Source organism: Scomber scombrus, chromosome 13 (genome assembly GCF_963691925.1).
Source record: "Scomber scombrus chromosome 13, fScoSco1.1, whole genome shotgun sequence".
Classification (NCBI taxonomy): Eukaryota; Metazoa; Chordata; class Actinopteri; order Scombriformes; family Scombridae; genus Scomber; species Scomber scombrus.
In genome coordinates this window covers 651924-670000 of record NC_084982.1, presented here as the reverse complement: position 1 = coordinate 670000, position 18077 = coordinate 651924, and the positions used below count along the sequence as shown (strand labels likewise).

Genomic DNA, 18077 nt, shown 5'->3' with positions numbered 1-18077 from the left:
TGTGTGTGTGTGTGTGTGTGAGAGAGAGAGAGAGAAAGAGAGAGAGAGAGAGACAAAGTTAATGATGTGTTGTGTCTTGATGTGTACAATCCTGTATGTGTATAAAGTATATATAATTATAATGCAATGTGGTTAGATTTGTGTGTGTATTCCAATGTATGTTTATGCAGATATCCATGCAACACCAGGATTACTCTGTGTGTGTGTGTGTATGTGTGTGTGTGTGTGTGTGTGTGTGTGTGTACATCAGCATCACACATACACATGCACATACTTCAACTCCAACAAACAAATATACAGTATAGTACACATACATAGCCACATGCTCTACAGAAAAATACACACAACCACACAGTACTGAAGTATACGACCGCACAATGAAACAACAGTTGTGTTTTGTTTACAGATATGAAAACACAAAACAAAGTTTTGAGCTTTCAGAGTAAAATATGCTCACTGTTTGCTCCAGCTTGGCAGATTATTGATACTGTGGAGGACACATGCTGACAGTTTTACAACTTTAATAATTTTTAAAGGGATACACGTCACATTTATTACATGAGATCCTCTATGTGGTAGAGTAGATGCAGTAGGATATGTTGCCCTGTACTCTGAGAGTATGTTTACATGAAGTCAGCCAGCTAAAAAGCTTTCCTCCATTTTGGTGTTCATTCTACACTAAACCAGCATTTTCTCACTAGAAAACTGAGTCTTCTCAAAAATGATGATGTATACATGGTCTAACTTTGAGCAAGAAAGTGAATTCCCAAAATGTAAAACTACGTATAGCCTAGATGCCTCCAGACAGCTGCCACTCAGCATTTGTTACTGCCATTTGTGTTAAAGATGATTAAACTTTTTTCAGTTTTCCACCACGCCTTCCTCTGCAACCATGACCACACAAATGTTGAAACAGTGTGTCTGTGTAATGCTTATCAGTTCAATTTATAAAAAATTATAAATGTTTTAATCCAGTATTCTAAAATTGTATTTTTCACTATGTGTATAAGGAATCATTTTTTAGCACCAGTATGCAAGCAACAGATGAACTAATATCGTATCGCCAGCTGCAAAGCTGCTGAGGAACTTTAACTCTGCTGTTGATGCACCTTGGAATCCAAATTATAAAGATAAAATTTGATGAATTAAATCACTTGGGCTTGGTTCTTAATCAGATGTCTGATTGTTATAATAGGCTACCAAGTGCACAATGCAGGTTTGTTACATATATGTTGGACACTCAAAGACACTGTTTAGGCAGGTGCGCTGTTAAATATCAAAACTCAAGTTAATTACTAAAGAGAGGAGACAGCTGTGTGCACTCTCATGGTAAGCTATGCATTTGCATTCAAGTATGCCAGGAAGTAAATATTATATATGTAGTTCTATAAGTGTGGATGTGGTCGTATACTCATGGGGTAGTTGCAGCTGGCAAGCTAATGGCTAACCCACAGCCAACAGAGAAGATGCTAGCAGTATGAATACTGTTCTAGTCTTAGGGCCCCATCTTGCAGTCGGCGCACAGTGGATGGCGGGCGCAACGCATGTGTCTTTGTTAGTTTGCCCTCAGCTGTGGACAGTCCTAACAACTGTATGAGAGGTTATAACATAATTAAACAGTTTTTTAACAATATTTAACACATATTGAGATGACATGGATCAGGTTTAGATACTTTCAACAATTAAAAACCTGCTGAGTTTACCTGTTACTACATGACTGAACAAGACCATTTTAAAGAGAACCAAAGTTGTAGTTAAAAGATAAATAAATGAAAAAAAAGCGCCACAGCGTCTGTGTGGTGCAGCTGGATGCAGGGTGACCTGAAAGGAGGAGACGTGAAAATATGGAGCACAAAGCCAGTTGTTGGTGTTTTTGTGGAGAATGGGTCTCAGAACCACGTCTGATTCTGGAGGAAAGACGCTCTGCTGCCACTTGATATTGTGATATTATCAACAAGAAAAGCATCTGAACATCTGAGGTTAAAACATCTGTATTAATCTGTTAATGAATGTGGCTGATTCTTACAGTGTCTGTTATCCACAGCTGTTTATACTGTAGGACTGATGTGTTGATAAGTCTGCAGCCTCTGAGATGCTGCACAGAGCACAATGCCATTACACACAGCTGCTCACTGTTTATTAAATCAGCTGATGACACCAGGCTGCTACAGTATAACCACACACACCTCTACACTCATCAGACTGGTTGGTTATATCTCCATATTCTTCATCTTTATGAATTCAATGTGAGGTTAGCAGCTTATCAGCCAACTTTCTTTCAGCCAAAGTAACTCATGTTTTATTCTTGAAACACTTTATTTGACAAATGCACCGTTATAATAGCAATCTGCCAACGTGACAGCGCTCCTGGCTTTTAAAGGGAATAGGAGATAACACTCCGATTGGTTTACCGCGTGTTACACCCAAAACACACCTATGATTAATGAGGGGACTTAAGTCCAACCCTTTTGGAACATGCGCCTGGCCCATTGACCATTTTTCCGCCGTTAAAATAGCAAAGGTGGATTTGGACACGCCCCAAAGGCAGTTGCGCGACCCGATTCATCCCATGCTCTATAGATCATTAAAATGGGGCCCCTTATCTCTATTCTGGGCTTTTTACTCCTCCTTGGCATTTTATTTTCAGGATTGTACATCAGTTCATTCAATATAGAGTTATTGGGGAGGTGGGAAAGCAAGCTTTCTAACTGTCAGACAGTTTATTTGGTTGCTAATGGGGCGGTACGTTAACACAATTTATTTAAGAAGCGTATTTGTACCATTTATACTCCTGTCTCATTTGTGTGTAAACCATTCCTCTTGTGTGGTATAGTTACTACACAGAGGAGGTGAAATATTGGATAGTACAACACAGTGTGATAGATTATTAAATTTCAGACTCTCCAGCTCTGTTTCTTCAAATGTCAACACTGTCAACATGGTTTGCTATTGTGAAAAATCTTAGTGGATTAACTTCCCCCCTCTGAGAGAACCCACTGATTGCACCAACTGCTTTGAAATTATGTGATTTTCCTGACACATTTTCAACGTGAGAGCTGAATATATATCAAGAGTGGATGAGAACAAAACGTTGGACCACCCTTAAGTGGTCCTCTATTAGTTCTGATCCCGTAATTATTTGTGGAAAGAGCAGAAATTTGGAGATTTGGAGACAGCCCTTATCAAACCTGAGAGAACTGGAGTAGAGTACTATAGAAGAGTGGGCCAAACTACCAGTGGAGAAGTGGAGAAACCTTAGTTACAGAAGGTGCTTGACCACAGTTATTGCCTCCAAAGGTTGTGCTTCAAAATATTGACTGTGTCTGTACAACTATTCATGTCATATCAAAAGTCCTACACTGGAAAGCGTCCCTGATGTATTCCTTTGGTACAGTATATCTGTACCAATACATTAAATCTAATTAAAATTACTACACCTGTTGACTTTCATCTAATATTGACAAACTAAGCCTCTCTCTCTCTTTAACCCTGCAGGGCTTCCAGTTGCTGTCGAGTCATTAAGCCATCTGAACTTCAACCTGTGTAAGTGGTGTGAGGTGTCCAGTCCAGTGTGTGAGAACAGCGTCTGCTTTAGTAACTGCAGTCTGAACTCTTTCTGCAACGTCATTGAGGAGATCTGCATCACAATATGGTGAGTGAACTTCCCTTTGTTCATTTTTTTGGAATTGCTAGACTACAGCTGGCATGTCACCCTTATTGAACTTTTTCCTTTTTCCTTTATTTTGTTTGAGCTGTAGTGAAAGCTGTCAATTGAAGCATTGCCAGATCTCAAGGCTGCTATAGACTAGTATAGATGCAACAGCTACAACGAGACTGTCCGGTTCCAAGCAGACTCTCGTGTGGTTTGTTAGTGGTGACAAAGCTAAACATTCCAACCACAGGACTGAGTGAGAATAGATTATTTATGGTATACAAGGTCCAGCTGCAGGTCCATCAATTTTGACTGAAGAGGAAGATACATATCCTCATACTATGCAGTAATGTGCTGCATGACTTCAATCAATCAATCAATCAATCAATCAATCTTTATTCGTATAGCTCCAAATCACAACAAAGTTATCTCAAGGCACTTTACACATAGAGCAGTTCTAAACCGTACTCTTCAGGATTAATTTTAAAGAGACCCAACATTCCTGCCGTCAGTCACAATTATTTGCTTTCCCCACATAGGTATGATACATTGTTTTCTTTTGGTCCAGTTTGTAGTCACATGGTCATATTTAGAAGAACTGGATACTGGACTCAAAGATGGCACCCTGTTCATTCCTATGAAAGTTGCTCAGTGACAGATAAGGCCAAAAAATCGGCTTCCTGCTGAAAAGTTACCCAGATGTTGCTCACGCTTTCTCCTTGTTGGTCTATGGACCAACAACAGCATTAGCGACTTCCACTGGCCGAGCCAGCTGACTTCTGGTTGGCTCTCCTTTCACTTGAATGGTTATAAATAATTTAATCATGTGGCTTTTGTGGACTTTACAAATATTATTGGACTGAATGGACCAATGCCACTTCATGGGGGTTGTGACACTCAAAAACATTTATTTGTCTCTTTTACAGTTGCTCCTTTTCCAATGATTGTGTGCGGGGGAAAATGCTTTTTAGGCCAATGTGCACCATGAGACAGACCTGAAGTTGTAATTACATTGTTTGGCCACTATGTCAAATTGGCCTGACAGCTCAGTGCTCTTCCTGGGGGACTGGATACAGCGTTGGAGGCAGGGCCCTGTTTATTCCTATGAAAGTTGCTCAGTGGAATGACACTGAGCAACTTTCATAGGAATAAAAAAGCCTTTTCACTGTAAAAAAATACCTGGATGAAAACGTACTGCCCCACATTCTACGCACCCATGGAGCATGCTCACTAGAGACTTCCGCCGGCCAAGACAGCTAACTTCCTGTGTAGACTAGATCATTTTAATGGGGATAAAACAATTTAATTATGTGGATGAAAAGAGACGTTTGGCGGGGGATGTGATCACATCTCTTTCACATTGTAAGTCTATGGGGAAAAGTATTTTAGGGCCCGTGTGTTTGAAGGAAAGGGGAGGGAAAAAAAACTGCACCTGAATATCTATATGCATATTTGTTACCATGGTTACCGGATTATTTGCATAAATTACATTATATACATCACTGCCACAGTAATATACAGCAAAAATGTGACTTTTGACTTTATGCTTAATTCACATATTTGCTATTGCAAAATTGTTGCTTTCAGACCAGAAATGAAGTATAAGTAGAGATTTTCTATCAATTTCAGTTTCAGTTTGTTTGGGCCACACTAGAGTCAGATTGATTGATTGAATGATTGATTAGTGTTTGTTTTAACTGAACCAACCTAGTTAGATGTGAAAGAGCTAGGTTGGGTGCTGTAAAGCCCACTGAGACATTAAAAGTAACATGTAGCTAAATTAGACTTGAATACCTGTGATTTTAAGTTGCCTAACACTCTGTTGCTGCTGTGGCTCAGTAGATTGGGCATTTTAAAAATGTTACACTGGACTCCAAATATGCAATCCTGCAGGGCCATGTTGAGGCTCACTTCAATTAGATTAACTTCTATTTAATTTAGCATCTATTAAATTTACCCTGAAATAAAAGTTTTCTTCTTATGTTGATAAAAGTAAATAGGATGTTTTGCAGAGGCTGTTAAAATGATCATGAATTAATTCAAGCCTAAAGAGTGAATAGTGGTGGCTGTTTTTCCATGTTCCAGTAGAACAGGCGCTTATACTGCCGGGCTTGACTGTGGGTGTAGGTTTTTAGAGTCCATTATTTTCCACATCAGAACACCTCAGAGAATGTTATGGCTCTTATAGCTTGGTCAGTGTTAGTAGATTGTTGTTATGGTGACCTGCAGTTTAACATGACTTGTCAATGATTGGGACTGTATGTTGTTGTATGACGTAGGTTTTCTGTTATGGTTATAATGAATACCTACAGTACAAGGAAATCAGACCTGATTTGCTGAGGCCATGGTAAAAACTGTTTGGTATCTGTACCTGGCTTTTGCAGAAACACAGTACATAGCCCAGAATCTGGCAAAATTGGGTAAAAGGTTATCCAATGTGATCTCAAGTGTCATGGTTTATAAATAGCACGCCACTTTAAGGACATTTTACATATGTAACATTTTTGCGTGTCATTTAATGCTGCATTTTAAGCTTTTTGCATATCATTTAACGCTGTTGGTTAGGTGTAGGCACAGAAAAACACTTAGGTATATATCATGGTTTGGGTTGAAATGATAAGTGAAATGCTTTTTTTTTTTAAAAAGTCCTGATAAGACACCAAAAATGTCCTATTTATAGACATATTGAAATGCTAAGGCAACTGGTAATGTGTGTCGTTACTATTAATTGCAACTGTATGACAAAAATAAACCCATTTATGCTTCACTAATTAGATAGCTAGTTTCATGTCATTTTGTTACCTATACTTATACTAAATATAACTAACATTAGTTGACTTGGTAGCAGTCATGGTCCTAATATCAGGATACTAAATTACAGTCACAGCAGTGGCTAATTAACATGTGACTTTCAGACAAATATGATAGTGGTGGTTGCATATATAAACAAACATATAGATTAAAGCTGCGAGCAGCGTTGGACGGGACCTCGCGGCCATGCGCACGTCGGGTTTCCGTCAGGTGCATTTAGACTTATCCAGACCCGGGCATTTATCGGACACTGCAATAAGCACATATACGTTACACACACACACACACACACACACACACACACACACACACACACACACACACACACACACACACACACACACACACACACACACACACACTCACACACTCTCACACATTTTATCAAATTTGGTCTGTCCTGGAGCATGTTTAGGTGGTCAAATTTAGGGTCAAAGAGGCCTTAGACTCTCCTCCCATTCATTGTCTATGGGAGCGTTTTGGCGAGGGTTTTTGGGCACTTGACTTTTGAGGGCTTCTAAAATCCAATCCGGACGAGTAATGAAAAAGTTGTTCAGAACTTTTGTGCAGCAGGGTGTGCTCAGTCAGCTATTTAAGTTTGAAACCACCACGATGAACGCCCTCGGACAAGATAACGTTTGTAGGAGGCCAAAAATCGTCGAAAATCTCACATGTAACAGCAAATTGTGCACTTCCTGTTGGATTTAGGTCAGGGGTGTCAGCGCGTAATTTGTAGGTCTTGATAAGAAAAGAAAAAGAGTTTTGGTTATAGTTGTAAAAATTATTCATATTAAACCATTTAACCTACTTTGTCACTGAGGACGTGTTATATTGTCTACAAACTGCATAGTTGCATAGACAAAATTTTAAGTTCAGTTATTTATATAGGTTGTGTTATGTGTAAAATGTTGAAAATTAATAAAGAGATGTTAAAAAATATATATATAGGCGTAAGTAGCTAAAAACTGAGGTTAGGGTGGGTACTGGGTACGATACATTTTTTGCTTAGAAAACGTATCTTTATGAAAAATGTTTTACTTTTTGCACTTTGCTTCAGAAAGACTACATCATCCTCTTAGAATAGTTTTAAAAACAATGTGCACTGCGTGCTTCAGTGTCCTATAAAAATGTTGGAATATCAACGTGCACTCACACACACATTGTTTTTCTACAGCACAATCCCAATGATTCAGCAGAATACACCACAGTATGACTAAGCTACTTTAATATGTTGTTGATCAGCATTATGAAACATCCTGAAGTAATTTCACTCAATTTGCTACTGTTGCAGAAAAAGCATGTAACAGCAATTTCTTCTTTTGCTTGTTCAATTTCAAAGGCTTGTTGTTTGCACTACAGTGAGCGTGACTTGTCTGGAACTTGAAACCTGTCAAACCCTCGTAAAATCCACTGGTATCGCTTTCTTCTGCTAATATGTGCTTTTGTTTGGATAACAGTACTACATGGGGATCCCCCCTTGCTGCACCCCTCTCATTTCCTGTTCACGCCAGCCTGCCTGACCCTTCCAGCTTGCTAGAGGAAGCAAATGATAAGAGGGAACTGACAGAAGAGAGAGGATGGGAAAAGGCTGGCTTAATCAGGTCAAAGTTGACAAGGATAATCTTTGAGCTGCTCAGGCCATCTGTAGACTCGCAGCAACAAGAAGTCTCACGCTGTGTCTCAATTTGAATACTTCCAATAGTACACTTTCATGTAGTACACTGTGTATACTATGTACTAAATTGCATAGCAAGTTAATTTTAACAGGATAGTGTCTCCAATCAAGCATTGCTGTTGTGCACTTACTGGAAATGATTATCACAGCATTTGATGGTGTCCTTCCCCCCCTTTGAAGGTTGTACCTCCAAGTCCTCAACACACCTACCTGACTGTACAGCGACAAAATCATCTTAACTCAAAGCAATTTAAAACACTTTCTCACTTCTCACAATGAATAGAATAACTTCATAGACAGGGAGATACAGTGAATGATGTAATTCAGACTTTGATATAATAACATTTCAAACTGTTATGTAGCCTAATAACATAAAGACACATTAATATAGACTGATCTGTTCATTTCCATATTTTTCTGTTTATGTTAATGTGGTGATATCAGGAACATAATGCAAAAGTGACTGAATGTACTCATAACTTGTATTGGTAGAATTGTATTAAGTTGTAGCTGAGGTCACTGGCACCTCTGTTCTTGGGAGATGATGGACTTCTTTGAACATGACCTTGGATGTGCACTGGAGTGGGTTGAATGTAATGTGAGGGAGAATGGTCTTCCCTTGGAACAATGTAAATTGTTAAGTTTGGGTGAAGTGGGACCAACATCCTGTAGAGGATTTCAAGTATCTTGGGGAGTGATGATAGCAGGATCACAAGACTGACTGCTATCAGGCTGTGGTGCTGAAGAGAGGGCTAAGCTATAAAGCAAAGGTGTATATTTAGTGGTCAGTCTTAGTCAGAAATAAAAACAGACTATTGATGTTCCTTTAGTGTTAACAGTTATTTAAGTCATGGTGAACCCGCACAGGTTATTTTATTTTTATAGATTTAGATTTATGTTCTTATGCTCATCCAGGAGGAAGACCAACGACACCATGACGGTGCACACAATGTGTCACAATCCCACTCTGCCACTAGAGGGCGTAGACCCTGGCCTCCTGCTGAACTTCACCTCCAGGGAGTGTCACATGGTTTCACAGCCTGCAGAGGATGGAGCCATGATGGTCTGTGGCTGCCAGGGCGAACACGAATGTAATGATAAACTCATCTTTGACAAGGGAGCCAATGGTGAGTAGATAGATGAATGAACAAATAATGGAATGGATGGATGAATGAATGGTTGGATGGATGACAGATAATAGTAAATGGAGAGATACATTTAAACAGATGGTGAGAAGATTCCATTTCATTCCATTCAATTTTATTTCAACAAATTCACAACAGAGGTTATTTCAAGGCACTTTTCACAAAGGGCAGGTCGACGGTCGGTTAATTATGACAGTTTGACTTTTTTAGAAGTTGCCACCAGATCTGTATCCTGGCATTTAAGATTTGTCAGAATATTTTTTTCATATATGAATCAAACTCACACAGGATGCAGGCTTAATAAGCAACAGCAACACTAAGCAACACACTCAAACCCATCATAAACCCAAGAAATAATAATAGAATTCTTAAGGCAATAATAATTATGTATGTGCAAAAGTTATGCATAAACCCTAAACTCTCACAGTCTCTGGATAACTTTAAATCAGTCCAACAAAACCAAAACCTGTTCAAGTGATAATCCAATAAGAATTCTTCAATTAAAAAAACAAATCAGTTCTTACAGAAGTCAATCAGTCAGGTCATACTGATCTGCTGGCAAATTTGGTGAGTTAGACAGGTAGCAATGGAGTTTTGAAGTAAATAAACAAGGTGATGTGATGGTGGTAGAGGAGTGAAAAATGTAGCTGGTGGTGGCCGACTCTTATGCCCCAGTCCAGGGGTGCCTAGGGCATAACGTGAATGAGCCCCCGTCTTCCCCAAATCCCAAATAGCCACAAGCCAAATTTGGTTTGGGTATAAGAAAATATTTATTTATACAAATTAATAACTAAACTTATAGATATATAATATAAACTTCAGGGTGGACCAAGGCCAAAATAACAAATAAAACAATCCTATCTAAAAAGTAAGAAAAATAGCCCTAAGAAAACAAATGACAAATCTTACCTCCTTATCTAAGTAAAACAAGAGAAAACACGGTAAACAAAACTGGCAGTCCACCCTTACTTCTCACAAATTAAACTATCAACGATATGTAACATCCAACAAGACAGAACGACAGTGTGGCCGGTTGGGAAATAGGGGTAATGAGGGATTAAACAGCCTCATTGTCATTGTTACACAATAAGCATATTGTTCAGACAGACCTCTCACCTCTGCACTGCCGATCTCCATAAGGGATGTGATGGAAGATAAAGCAAGATGGTTGAATGCTAGCGTGAACCAGACATGAAACAGTTAGTACTGCATGGGTGTTTCCGGGGGTGTGTAGAGTGGTTGCTGGCAGGCCCTGGTTGTCACAGGATGGATTAAATGGCAGTTACTCTTAGGAAAGTTAGCTAACTGGATTAGTAAATTGAGGTAAATATGGTTGGATGGATGAGTAGATGAAATATGGTGAATAAAGTAAAAATGTTTGTGCAGATACGTAGGTGAATGGATGGATGCATTAATGGATTCTGTTTATCTTTCCACTTCTTCAGGCTTCTCCAAGCTGCAGAGTAAAGATGTGATCCCGGTGGTGATGGTTAGTTTGGTTCCTCCTGTCCTGGTGGCCTTAATCACCACCGCTGCTTTCTACTACTACCGCACACACCACCCTGGCAAACCTGGCCCTCCTGCACGCCCTGACTGGCCCACCAAACGCACCCCAGAGCACTACCGGGCTTTGGATCATCCATGTGGAGGTCTGGCGGCACAGCAAGAGGTTGGAGTAGGTGGAAGTGTAATGAGTACTGCAGCTGACAGAGAGGAGTATAATGCCAAGGTGCCATCTCTCAACAATGACATCATCAATGACATGACACACTGGCAGGGTCGGCTTTTTGAACCACTGCCGATCAAACTGGAGGTCCTGGTGGGGAAGGGGCGCTTTGCTGAAGTGTGGAAGGCGCGTCTGCTGCATGGCGAGAAGGGTGAACTTAACAATTATGAAACTGTGGCAGTGAAGATGTTTCCAGCTGTAGAGTATGCCTCGTGGAGAAATGAGTGCTCCATCTTCTCTGATCCCAAGCTGGTGCATGACAACGTGGTTCGATTCCTTGCAGCTGAAGAGAGGGGCCCACCCAGCCAAGCCCTCAGGAAGTACTGGTTGGTTTTGGCCTATCACAGCCTCGGGAACCTGCAGGACTTCCTCACTGCAAACATATTGAGCTGGAAGGAACTTGTTGCCATGGCAGGCAGCATCGCTCGGGGGTTAGCTCATCTCCATAGTGACACAACACCGAGTGGTATTCCCAAGGTAAACCCAGTCTCTGCAAATCCACTTTTTGAGAGAGAGAGAGAGAGAGAGAGAGAGAGAGAGAGAGAGAAAGAAAGAGAGAGAGAGAGAGAGAGAGAGAGAGAGAGAGAGAGAGAGAGAGAGAGAGAGAGAGAGAGAGAGAGAGAGAGAGAGAGAGAGAACGAGATAATCTGCCTGGGTCTAAAGTAGCAGTGAAAATGTGGAATTGAGTTTCATTAATTTGGGTTTTTTCTCAATGAGCAAGCAGAATGGAAGACTGATGTATTGACTGATGTACTGATTATCGACACTGTTAAAGTGTAAACTATTAACTTAAAAAAGTGGCTTTGACATATAATATAAATAAACCCATGCAACTGATATCAATCAAACAATCAATCAATTTATATAGCGCCAAATCACAATAAAAGTCAAGTCAAGGGACTTTACACATAGAGCAGGTCTTTACCGTACTCTTTGATTAGAATATACATGTCTGGGATGTGACTAGCAATCATAGTAGCTTCTCGTATCCATTCACATTTTTTTCACCATTCCAACTTTGGATAAATATCAGCCACTGTGATCAGAATCCCTTTTCCCCTCTTGGAGCAACTTTTTAACAGAATACTGTAATTCAGAAAATGCCTTTAACAAATCATGGACAATATCATGAGCCTGTTCAACAATGTTAACATTAGCATAATCCAACATTAATGACTCAATATTATTTTACTTTATTGACATTTGTTTCAATTTAGCATGTCTTGCATTCCTTTGCTGATTAGATTGTGCCTCAATTGCTTATTTCTGTCAATTTGATCTTACTTTTAGATTTACCTTTTTCAAGCATGTTAATTTAATCTGTTCTGTTGTATTGAGACTGGGGCTGGGCGATATGGACAAAATCAAATATCACAATATTTTAGACCAAATACCTCGATATCGATATTGCAACATTATTATAGAGATGGCTGTTGATGCTTTAACAAAATATTTACACTATGAAATGTTTGATAAATAATCATCAGTAATGTAGATATAATGACAAAGTGGGTAAAAGGCACATAAAAGAACAGCTAGAACAATCTGTTAATTTCAGAAAATCACATATATTACTGTAACGCAGCTTTAAAACCATGAAAAGACAACTCTGATGACATATTGCGATATTACGATATCCAAAATCTAAGACGATATCTAGTCTCATATCACGGTATTGATATAATTTCACACACTTGAAAATCAACCAACAGCTTCATGTCATTCATTTACTCAACCACAAGTTTAGGTGCATTCTTATTCCATATGCAAATGTCACAGCTGCGTCATGGCCTGTAGTGTCAAAGCATTCTGTCATACATACAGTACATGTACTCTATGTTTCAACAGAAGAATAACTTAATGAGTGAGTGGCAAGGTGATTAATTGTGACATCCAATGCACAGGAATATTCCATTCCTCTTTAAATAATCACAATTCCAATATGTGTTTTAACACATTCTTAACCCAACAACAGTTCACACAATGTTTAAACCCTTTCCAAACCAGTGGTAACAAAGCAAAGTGTTCATGTTGACAATTTTTCAAATTTGTCCTGGATTTCTATGTTACTTTCAAATAAAGCCAGTCAGATGCCATGTGAGACTTCCAGCACACACATTTTATCTTCTTACAGTGATAATATATTTTGTAAATAAGTGCATCTATGGCTGTATCAGTAGCCTTCCAAGTTTCTTTTCTATTTTCTCCGCAAAGAGTCCTTTACTCCCCGTGGCATTTAGTTTTCAGTGTTAATCATCATTACAATCAATAGATTGAGACTAGACAAAAAAAAAGTGAAAAAACCTCTCAGAGCTAACTGTCAGTAAGCAAGCTCATTAGGTTGATCACTGACTGTTTTGCGACCAAATTGGTGGTGTGACCGGGCCTTAACATTAAGAAATTCAATATCCCTCTCCAGCCCAAACAGTTGGTCAGAAAAGAGCAACACAACACCCACATCACTTTCAATGAGAACAAAATGTGACAAAACATGTTTTTGTGTTCTGCAAGCTTGTTCTTTGCCAGTGCTGTCAGTTTGTCTATGCTGCAAAACTATTGATAAGATTTTTATTGCATCTCTTATCATTTTATAGTGAATGATTCACAAGTTCCATTGTGAAGTCAGGCTTTTTGATTGTGCTTGTTGGTTTTGCCTGTGTTTCTGTAGGTGCCAGTTGCCCATCGGGACCTAAAGAGCAGTAACATTGTGGTAAAGGGCAACGAGGAGTGTGCTCTGTGTGACTTTGGTCTGGCATTGAGACTGGACCTCTCGCTTACTGTCGACGACTATGCCAACAGTGGACAGGTAGAGTGCAAAGAAACACACACAGAGACAACAAAAAAAGACCAACGCAATGCAATGCAGCAAATTGTTGAATACATTACAAAGCAGAACCTGCATCTGGTGTTCTGGTCATCATGTGATTGGTCTAATCTTATCCAGGTGGGGACAGCTCGCTACATGGCTCCTGAGGTACTTGAGTCCAGGGTGAACCTGGAGGACCTTGAGGCCTTTAAACAGATAGATGTTTACTCAATGGCTCTGGTCCTCTGGGAAATGTCTTCCCGCTGCCATGTCATTGGAGGTAGGAGCTACTTTGTCTTCCTATTACTGTATGTTCACCAGCTAGTTAATAACTGTCTGTTTGCAGTTTGGTGCTGAGCAGGTAGTGTACCCTTTGCTTTTGTACTGAAAAAGCTGTGTGCTATGGCTAAAGTTGACTCTGACAAGAGTTATGAGAGTGAACCAAAAGAGTAAAGCTGCACACCTGAAAATCCAAATCCAAACAATGAGCGTAAACAAGTTAAAATGCTGCAATGCTGCAGTTGCTTCAGCCCCTTCAGATATGGGTTATCTCAAGTTTATCCTATGTGAAACATATGAGTTTCTGCAGTAGTAATGGAACACATATAGTATGTGAGCCTAAACTGTGCATATGTGTGTGTTGATGCAGAGGTGAAGAACTATGAACCAGCATTTGGCTCCAAGGTGTGTGAGCAGCCCTGTGTGGACAGTATGAGAGACTTAGTGCTGAGAGACCGAGGACGTCCTGACATCCCTTCAGCATGGACACAACACCAGGTCAGAGACAGTCACAAAGAAGTGAAATTGTCAGAAGAGACAATTCAGACTGTAAACCCAGACAACACGAAAAGACTGTCATGTTTTTTTTCTGAACACCTCAATCTTCAATAATACGTTGTATAAAATATATTAATAGAACAGAATACAGTAAAGCTTTATTGTCTACCAAGGTGGAAATTCAACTACAGCTCACCAAACACATGAGACAACATAAAAGGTCCTATTCCACATTAAAAACAGTTCATATGTGTAGCTTGGATCTTATCAGTCACTCTGCTGTGTTCAGGATGCTGGCAGCACTTGGAATGAAGGATTTCTTAAAAGCATTTAGTAGCCAGAGGGACTTCTGGAGCTCAAAGACTCAAACTGGCTATATAAATGACTTCATAAATTGTGTAAAATATATAAATTCATTCATTAATTGTGAGATAATTTTACAAATTATTCAAACAAACCTCACTAAAGTTTTTATTTTCATTATATCACATCATTTTCATTCCAAGAAACTATTTCATAATGGCATTTTTCAGAATGACACTTATTTCAATTCACATGTAATTTCATAATTTCCCTCAGGACAGATTGAGTTAGTTAGCTCATGTTAACTAAAAGAATAACAATGACAGCTAGTTGGTTGTTTCACAAATACTTTGGCATAGTTGTTTCTCTAGCTAGCAGTTGCCAGCCGACTGGCTAAATTTGATAGCAGTTGTTAAGCTTGTTAAGAGATGCTGGATTTTAAAAAATGACATTATGAAATAAAATGTGATATGAACTAAAGGTGTTATTGGTATAACTCCTGTTACAAAATTAGAGAAATGTTTATTTTGTAAATACATTTTTTCATAATGAATTAAAAATGAACTCCAATAAAATTGAAAATGAAAATAACATTTCTTGATAATAAGTTGAGTTTTAATCATTTCTCAATAATAACTTCATGAATTATTGGTTCATTTACATATCCAACACAAAATATACATGTGATTATTTATTTAATCATCACTCATTTTTGTATATTGACCACTTTGGGTTTCCATAAGTTGCTTACTGATAAATTAGGTCCACAAATGTCTTGCTGTCTAACTCCAGTCTTCTTTTCTCCAGGGGATGAGTGTCTTCTGCTCCACCATCACTGAGTGCTGGGACCACGACCCCGAGGCCAGACTGACAGCTCACTGTGTGGTGGAGCGCTTCAATGTCCTGCAGCAAGAGGATGAGGAGGAAGATGAGGGAGGTGGAGGCCACGAGGAAGGAGAGGAAGAGGAACTGACGCAAGAAGCTGACAGAGAGGAAGAGGGAGAGAAAGAAAAGGAGTCAGAGATACTGGACAATAGCCAGATTCAAAGCGTTCCTGTTTCCCCTCATTCCCTCTCCACCACTGCTCCCTCATCCTCCTCTTCTTTCTCCTTCCAGGTTCCTCAGCAGGAAACAAAAAGAGGCAGTACAGAGGTATCCCATGATTCCCTGGTTCTCACTGGTTCTATGGTGTGAGCAGAGGACTTCACCCTCCGTATTAGTATATTTGCTGGTTTTATGGAGTGTACCATTATTTGCTGTACTGAAGGCCTGGTTCTGTGGATGGCAGTTTCAGTGGGTGATCCCCTGACTTTGTCTCGAGTTTTTGTACAAAAAATGAAAATGCAATGCTCAGAAATGACCTTTATCAAATCAATGTTGTGCTGTGATTTTGCATTCTGAGCTATTCCAAGCTATTGGCAAGGCTCTGGGGATGGTCGTATTTCAGTCCGTCAGTTAGTCGGGTGATCCACCATTTTGGTCCAGACTGAAATATAACTATTGGATGGACTGTTCTCAAATTGTAGTACAGATATTCATGTTCCCCTCAGGAGGAATTATGATAATGTTTTTAAAAATTGGGTAATCCATCTAGTGCCATCATCAGGTCAAAATACAGAGTTGGTCTGAATGGACTATGAGAAACAGCAAATAGAAGAGAGTTACAATAACCTTTCTTAGTCTGCCTGGGAGAGAAATAGTCTGACTCTGGCATGATTCCTGAAATGATAAAAGAACACTTCAGTTATGTTTCAAATTCCTAACCATTTTGGTGAGGCTCAATGATAACACCAAGGTGCTTGACCTGTTCCTAGGTGTGAAAATGATTTTATGTGGTCAAACCGTTTTTCTCTTAGCTTGATTCAGCTGTAAGAAGTTTTGAGTCATCTATAGACTCCAGTAAGTCAGAGATGCATGTGGTCAAGTTATTGACGGAACTGTAATCATTTGGACCTCTAGAGATATACAGCTGGGTTTTGTATGCATAGTTAAAGAAAATGAATGCTGTGATTTCTGATAACACTACAGAGTGGTAGTGCAGACTGAATAGAATTGGGCCTAAGAAAGAACCATGAGGGACATCACGTGTCAAGTGTATTGTATCATTAGACCAGTCATCCAGGGCCCCAAAGAACATAGAGACACACCCAGTGTTCTAGTCTGCCTATCAGAACATTACATTTCACATTACTGTTAGCATTCAATACCACAGTATTGAATGCTAACAGGAAAAACACAGAGAGATTTTTTCATCAGTGTTCATTCTAAGGTCATGGACATCTTTGACCAAGGCTGTTTCTGTACTGTGATGGGCCCTGAATCCAGACTGGACAGATGGAGGATTTTAACTCACAGAGAACTTTTCCGATTATTTCCACATCCACTGATGTAAAATAAAAGTGCATAGTGCATCTGAATTTTCCAGCCTATTCTGAATAATACTCATTTTGATGGCCACAATTGTATCTCTAAAATGGGCAGAAAATTCACTGCATTTAGTAACGCTCAGGTGATCAGAGTAGTAGTTAGGACTTGGGCCAACGGTTGAAAAAAAAGAATCCTTGGATTGTAAAAAGATGTATTTATGAGTTCAGAGAAATAAGATTGCTGCATTTTATTCTTAAGGGGTTCTTTTAAAATGTCATGGAAGACCTGAAGTTTATTTTTTCTCCATTTCTGATGATCTCATTTCTTCTGAGTTGGTTAATAGTCTGTTTTCTCCATGGTGGTTTTTGTTTTTGAGGAACTTTCTGGTCTGTAATGATCTGACAGTGTCAAGCAGCAGACAGGCAGTGATATTATAAAGCTAAATGTTTTCTCTCTGCAATATCCTGAATATTTCACCTGAAGACCAAGGAGAACAGAAATAGCCATAGACTTACTTTATGCTTTAAATGACTGACTCCCTTGTGTCCCAATCAGAGAGTGAAGCGTCAGTCACTGGGGTTGTACTGGGAACAGACCTCACCTGAAATCTTCTCAACTGAGGACATGAGTCATAGTTCTGCTGGCAGATATGCACAGCCAAACAGTTTGGTTGGTTAAAAATGTTCTCATTTTCCAGGAGCTGGTCTCCATTTTGTTGTTGGATTATGTTTTAATAGCTACTGTGATTATCATTTCTATAATGTGCTTGTATGAATAAATAGGAGAGAGAGCGTCCTTCTGCCCTGTGGAAGTAG

At 39.3% G+C, this 18077-nt stretch overlaps 1 protein-coding gene across 1 annotated transcript in view; it reads left to right on the top strand.

Moving 5' to 3' along the window:
- tgfbr2l (transforming growth factor beta receptor-like) overlaps positions 1–16772 on the top strand; it is a 23873-nt gene extending 7101 nt beyond the window's left edge. The window contains exons 2-8 of the mRNA XM_062431694.1: positions 3496–3652; positions 9054–9265; positions 10729–11486; positions 13678–13815; positions 13954–14095; positions 14465–14592; positions 15703–16772. Coding sequence (XP_062287678.1) covers positions 3496–3652; positions 9054–9265; positions 10729–11486; positions 13678–13815; positions 13954–14095; positions 14465–14592; positions 15703–16089 — 1922 coding nt within the window. The 3' untranslated portion in view covers positions 16090–16772. The remainder of the gene's footprint in view (positions 1–3495; positions 3653–9053; positions 9266–10728; positions 11487–13677; positions 13816–13953; positions 14096–14464; positions 14593–15702) is intronic.
- Positions 16773–18077: the final 1305 nt, after the last annotated feature.